This window comes from Rhinatrema bivittatum, chromosome 15, assembly GCF_901001135.1.
Source record: "Rhinatrema bivittatum chromosome 15, aRhiBiv1.1, whole genome shotgun sequence".
In the NCBI taxonomy this organism is placed as follows: domain Eukaryota; kingdom Metazoa; phylum Chordata; class Amphibia; order Gymnophiona; family Rhinatrematidae; genus Rhinatrema; species Rhinatrema bivittatum.
In genome coordinates this window covers 46492852-46499339 of record NC_042629.1, presented here as the reverse complement: position 1 = coordinate 46499339, position 6488 = coordinate 46492852, and the positions used below count along the sequence as shown (strand labels likewise).

Sequence of the window (6488 nt, the reverse complement as noted above, 5' to 3'; positions counted from 1 at the left end):
TCTACTCGCAAAACGTCAGTTATGTCCGTAGGAGGCCTCTTAACTGAAAGGAAATATGCCTAAAAAGGATATCATTGTTTAAGAAGGGTCAAAGCCCCCAAGAGCCATTTAATTTAGCTACATTGAGGGCAATCAAAGAAGTTTCTTGATTCCAATCAAAGAAATGTCTGGAGTTCCTGCAGTCTAGCACTGGAAGAATGGGTTTTCTAGAAATCCTGAATAGCAGTAAAGGCCAGGTCTTTTTGTCACAGAGGAGGCCCCCTGTTAAGGACTCATCAGCAGTGGAGCCTTAGGAAAGGGAATGTTTCTATTCAGACAAATAAAGATACCCCAGATTAACCCTGAAAAAAAATGCAGCAGAAGAATGAACAGCTTTCCAGTGGAGGCGGAAATAGTAACACAATTCCGGAAAGCTTGGGCTAAGCACACAGAATCCTTATTTTGGGAAGACATGAAGCAAAATCCTGAGACCAGCTGATATGTATAAATAAATAAATATGTATATTGCATTACAAGAGGAAATAAACATGGCAAGACTAGATAGGCCATGTCGTCTTTATCTGTCCTCAGTTTCTTTGTTATACCGAATCTCATCTGTGTTCTTTGCGAGACATCTTTACACAGCATCGTCTAGTCACCCTCACCCACTACATGACTTGAATCATAAGAACTCTTAGGTCTTGCTAATTGATATGAAAGCCTGCTTGGCCATTTCCTGTGCGGGCAGCCTTATTATTCCCAACTACACGTTTTCCGTACTGCATCGCAAACCGTACATAGAATAATTTCCCAAATCACTTTTTTTTCCCCCCAGAACCTTTTTGTGCAAGCATTTGTGCAACGCCAGCAGGTTCTGCGACTGTGGTGCAATTTTCACGGGACAGTATCGGCTCAAGCAGCTAGGAGTTTTCCTCCTCGATTTCTCTTATGTAGGACTCGTTAAGAGGCAAAATGGGAAGGAGGTGGGAACCCTTGCACATATTATCTAGCTGAATTCCTTCGTGCACTTCCTGCTGACAGTCTTGTTTAATAGTCTACGTTGCCATACTGCCCTTCGGCCCGCACGGTAACAACTGTGCATTGAAGTCCTGCACCACGCCACTGTGTTATTTCGCAATCGGTGGTGCACAGCTGTTCATCAGCGGCCAACCTCGCACAATGCAGGTGGGATTCATCACTGGGCTAGAGGGAGCCGTGCGGGACTCACTTTCCGCGTCTGTCGATTGATTGGGTAACGCAGCTGCCAATCTCGCATCAGTCCCAACCAATCAGATTCTTCTGCTTTAGCTAGATCCCTTCCTTCTTCCCTCGCCCGGGTCCGGCAGGTGGGAACCGGGTAACCGAGCCACCGTTCTGGCCAGTCGAACTGCCGTAAGATACGCGAAACGCCGAAAACCCTTCCACCCCGCTACTCGACCACCCCGCGGATGTTATTGGACAGAAAGGAACGTTAATCCCACGAAGGACGGGGCCTGAGGAGGAGGAGTCCGTTGGTCGCGTGCGCGGGCGGGGCTCGTGACTTTTCCGTTTTTCCTCCCCCGCCCCTCTCTCTTCAGCACCTCGGACAGCCGCGCGTGGCTCGTGAGAGTCTGAGAAGAGACTGCGCGCGCTCGAGAGCGGAGGGGAAGGCAAGCCGCGAATTAATACTGAATGAGGGAAGATTAAACAACAACAACAACAACAACAAAAAAACACCTCTCTCTATATATATATTTATGTACATAAAATAAGAACTCCGGTTTCTGGGAAAATAATGCAGCAGCTCATCCGGATTTTTTTCTTAAAGGAGACAGCTTTTTTTTTTTCCTTTCCTCGCGGCGCTGTTTTACCTCGGGGACTGAGGAGCGGCCGGCGCTGAGCAAGTAAACGAGGAAGGGAAATCACCAGCAATTTAAACAATTCATGTAAATACAAGCAGAGAGCGAGAGAGAATCTTCCAGGGAGGGGAAAAAAAAATGTGTTCGTGTCTTTCCGAGGCGCCGCTCTCTAGCGCTTCGAGTTTTCTTTTTAAACAAGAAAAAACGAGCAGCTGCTTCTAAGACAGCGCGATGAGCCGACGGATGTTGTGACTCTTTTGTATTTGATAAGTACATTTATTTGTTATTTTTTTACAGCGAGGCATATTTTGACTTGGACGCAGGACAAGTAGAACCGAATCATAATAATAAAACCTTCTTTGCGGCTAAACCCCGAGTTGTCCTGCGGGAGTTTTGACTTTGTTGTTGATGTTTTTAGATAGATTTTCTTTTTTTTTTTTTTTTTGGATTCCTGCGTTAGATTGGGCCGCACGATGAGGGTTTTGCCTTTCCCTCTCAGTCCTCGCCCAGGTGGGAGACCGGATGCTCTCTGATTCCGCGCCGGCGAGCGCAGCCTCTTCTCGGAGGGACAGACTGTTGCAGCTCCTTAGGCGGAATTAAAATACTTTTTTTTTTTTTTTTTTTTTGGTCTTCCCTCCTTTACCCCCTCCCTCCCAAAAAATATATCTTGACTAGATGAGACTGAATATATTAAGGCGTCGGGTTGTCGAATTCAAGACTTTTGAAGAATAAATACTTTTTTTTTTGGGGGGGGGGGAGGGGGAAATAACACACTCCCCAACAAAATGAAGAAATTTAATTTTCGTAAAGTTTTGGATGGTTTGACGGCGTCCTCGCCCGGTGGCGGCAGCAGCGGCAGCAGCAGCGGCGGCGGAGGCTGCGGCAGCGGCGGTGGAGGAACAGCAGGCGGCGGCGGCTCTCTCTACCCAGGAAGTTCCGTCGGGGCCGCAGTGTCCCCCAGGGACCTTGAAATCCAGGAGACCCTAACCTCCGAGTACTTCCATCTTTGCAAGGTATGGGGAGAGGGTGGACCAAACCTGCTCATTACTTTCAGTTTGCTGCTGCTGGGAAAGCAGCCAGTTGTACTAAGTAAAGGGATACTGGCTCCCCCCCCCCCCGCCCATTTTGTATCTGAGGAGAACGCTTACTAGTACATCTGGCTTAATGTATGAGATGATCTAGTGACCATCTATTCTTATTCAGTAACTTTTGTTTTATTAAATGGGGGAGGGGTGGTAGCAGGAGTAGGTTGACACCAATTTTAAATCTAAAGGGGGCTATATTGCAACACCAAAACGCTGCACATAGGTACATTTGGATTTGATAAGGCGCCTCAAGGCAGTTGTTGTCGGAAGTTCCCTGCCCAAGTGGGTGTACAAGCCAAGTTTTTGCACTTGAAGCATTGCAGGATGAAGTGACTTGTCCAAGGTCACAAGGAACAGCAGTGGGAGAAACCCCTGTTCTTGGCCTGCTGCTTTAGCCACTAGGCTATTCTATTTCGATGTTAAAAGATGTACCTATTGGAATTAGAACAGATTTGTTTATTTGCAATTATTTTACTCCAAATGGTCTGAATCCATCGGAGCCCTGTTCTCCCGTCTGCTTTGCTTGTATATTGTTTCATGTTTACCTATTTGGTTGAAATATATGCAGATTTCAGGTAAATTACATACTCGTAGGATGAGCTCTCTCATATCTCTGCATAGACAGGCTGAAGCTGGAAGCTTTTTTTTTTTTTAACAGAAATGAAGTGATCTGGAAACTTTCTAATTATGGTATCTCTATTTTTATTTAAACATATTTTTTTAAAGAGAAAAACTACTGAATTTTATACATACTCGGTGAAGGCAGACAAATATGTTGAAGGGGTGGATGTGTAAGCTAGAGAATCAAGGTTTTATTTACACTGATCATTAGTAGGGAAGGTGTTTTGATAACTAAAAGTGATAAGTGCTGTACTGTGCAGTGTGCACTGTACTGACAATGGGATGATTTTCGAATATGAGTGATAGCTTTTGTTTATAAAATTACTTTTGGCTAGATTCGAGCATAACCCTTTTTTAAGAAGATGGGATTGTAACACTTTTTTTTTTTTTTTTGAAAGACAAGAAAGTAATCATGTTTTCATGCCATGTAATTATTGCAAACTTAGTTTACCTATAATGCTAATAAATAGATTTATTTTCAAATCAAACTAATCCTCATTTGCCTTTTGGCTTAACATTTGGGCTGCTTAATAAAGCCATAGTCTTTAGAATATGAGTTTCCTGGTTAATTTTAGGTGACCAAGGAAAACATCATTAAATGTAGGACAGAGATATTTGTACCTATAGGCAATGTATTTTTATATTTGTTCTTCCTCAAACCTACCTGCAAGATAAATGTATACTAGTTCTTTAATATTTTGAGTTGAAAATAATTAAAAAAAAGTCAGTATATGTCTACCTATAGGCTAGGCCTTTGCAGTAGCTTCTATTTACAAGTACATCTTGCTCTAGCAGATCTTTTTGTATAACTTTTTTTCCATTTCAGCTTGGGACAAAGGATATTCTTAGCAAAGAAAACAGGCAGTAAGGGATAATGCCAGCCAATTTTACCAAATTGTATTTATGAGCATGTATTTGTTACTATTTTCATCCACAGACACATGCATGCAAATTGAATTATTTTGTAACCGTCAGCTTTGACAGTATAGCAAAACAAACTATATTATAGTGGGTGTATTACTATAAAATATAAAACCAGTACATTTCCAGCAAAAATCATTTTTAAACATCTTTGGAGAGCATTAAAACCAGTTCATAAATCTGTTATGGCAACAATTGTTTTCAATAATGTATTTGAGAGATAGCAGATGAGATGTTTTTGATACTGCTAATACAGATTTATGGGAAACACTATATAGGAACCTGAACTATCGATTTTTGGAAAAAATGGTTATTTGTTTATTATGATATTCTTAGTTGGGGAAAGTACACTTTACTGTGGCATGCTTCAAAAAGAGATATGGCAATCATTAATCAGTGACTTGCTGGAGGGAGTTCTTGGGGGCTCCCAGGAGCCCATGTTAAATAATTTATATGTAAACAGTCACACCAATTTGGAGAGAGTGCTTTTAACATGAAATTGGTAGCAGCAATTTGTTATCCTTGATAACAAATTGGTAACATATCACTGTATTTTAATGATTTTAAGATGATAGTAAACTTTAAGTTGGAGTGAATTTAAAGGACTTTTTTTTTATCAGTTTGGAACAGTAGCTAAGCTGTGCAATTTGAAGTAACAGTATTGCTTCTGCTTGCGGGCAAGACATTTTTGCATCTCCTTATTTCTAATTATCACAGCTGCAAACAGATGTTACTTACTATCGTATAATTTACCATGCTCATAAAACTTTCAATGTTCATTAAAAATGTTTTAAAAAATCAGGTAAAGGCTAAAAAATACTATAAATGCTGGGATAATATGGTTTAGATTTTCAAATTTCTGTTAAAAAAAAATAAAAAATAAAAAAACAACAACAAATGTGCTAGAGACCCTCAGATGTCAGTGTGGGCATTTCTTGGCAGTTAATGTCCCAGTGAGCATTTGTGGATGACACAATTCAAAGTAGTTAAAACATGAGTGGATTGAGAGGAGTTGCACAAGGACTTTATGGGACTGGGTATATAAATGTCAGATGAAATTTAATGTGAATAATTGCAAAGTAATGCAAATAGGGGAAAAATAATCCTAACTATAGGTAGAAAGTGCTGAGTTCCATATTATGACTCGCCACTGAAGAAAAGGATCTTGATGTCTTTGTGTATAATACATTGAAACTCTCTGCTCAGTGTTCAGTGGCAGCTAAATAAAGCAAATAGAATGTTAGGAGTTATTTGGATGGGAATAGTGAATAAAACTGAGAATATCATAATGCCTTTTGTATTGATCCATGTACAGCTCTAGTTAATCCATCTCAAGAAATATACAGTATAGCAGAATGAGAAAGTACAGGGAAAGGCAACAAAAATGATATAAGGGATGACAAGCTTCTTTATGAAGAAAGACTAAATAAATTAGGATGCTTCAGAATGGAGAAGAGACAAAGAGGATTTAATAGAGGTTTATAAATCATGAGTGGGGTGGAATAAGTTGTAAGGAATAGTTATTTACCTTTCAGATGTACAAGTTTAAACTATTTCTTATTGAATTTAGTTTAGTTTATAAAGGAATATTTATCATTACTCTTTGCCCTCATCTTCATACTAACTAGTAGCAGATTTAAAACAAATTCTAGAAAGCAGTCTTTTGGTCAACATGTAAGTAAACAATGAAATTTGTTATGGTAAAGGCTAGTAGAAAACAGTTGCTTATATCTGGGAATGAGCACGTAAAGAATTGATTTACTGTTTGGGATTTGCTAAGTACTTTTGATTCAGATTGGACTACTGTCAGAGGCAGGATGCTAGGCTTGATAGACCTTTGATCTGACACAGAATGGCACATCTTAGTGGCAGAAGCTGGGGAAGGGCTCTAAGTGATGCCCAGGGTCCTTATCTCAGTAGGCCCTAGTTCCAGATTGTCATTATAACGGAATGGGAGTCCTAACTATTGCAGAAAGACCTTGTGAGACCATCTGCCATTTGGGCTCCAAATGGCAGATGAAATTTAATGTGGATAAGTGCAAGG

The 6488-nt window shown here is 40.4% G+C and overlaps 1 protein-coding gene across 9 annotated transcripts in view; it reads left to right on the top strand.

Annotated features, from left to right (window-relative positions):
* Nucleotides 1–645: 645 nt before the first annotated feature.
* The window catches only part of STXBP5L (syntaxin binding protein 5 like), a 779311-nt gene continuing 773468 nt past the window's right edge, over nucleotides 646–6488 (top strand). For all 9 annotated transcript variants that reach the window (XM_029578338.1, XM_029578339.1, XM_029578335.1 and 6 more), the window contains exon 1: nucleotides 646–2830. In XM_029578338.1, coding sequence (XP_029434198.1) covers nucleotides 2603–2830 — 228 coding nt within the window. In that variant the 5' untranslated portion in view covers nucleotides 646–2602. The remainder of the gene's footprint in view (nucleotides 2831–6488) is intronic.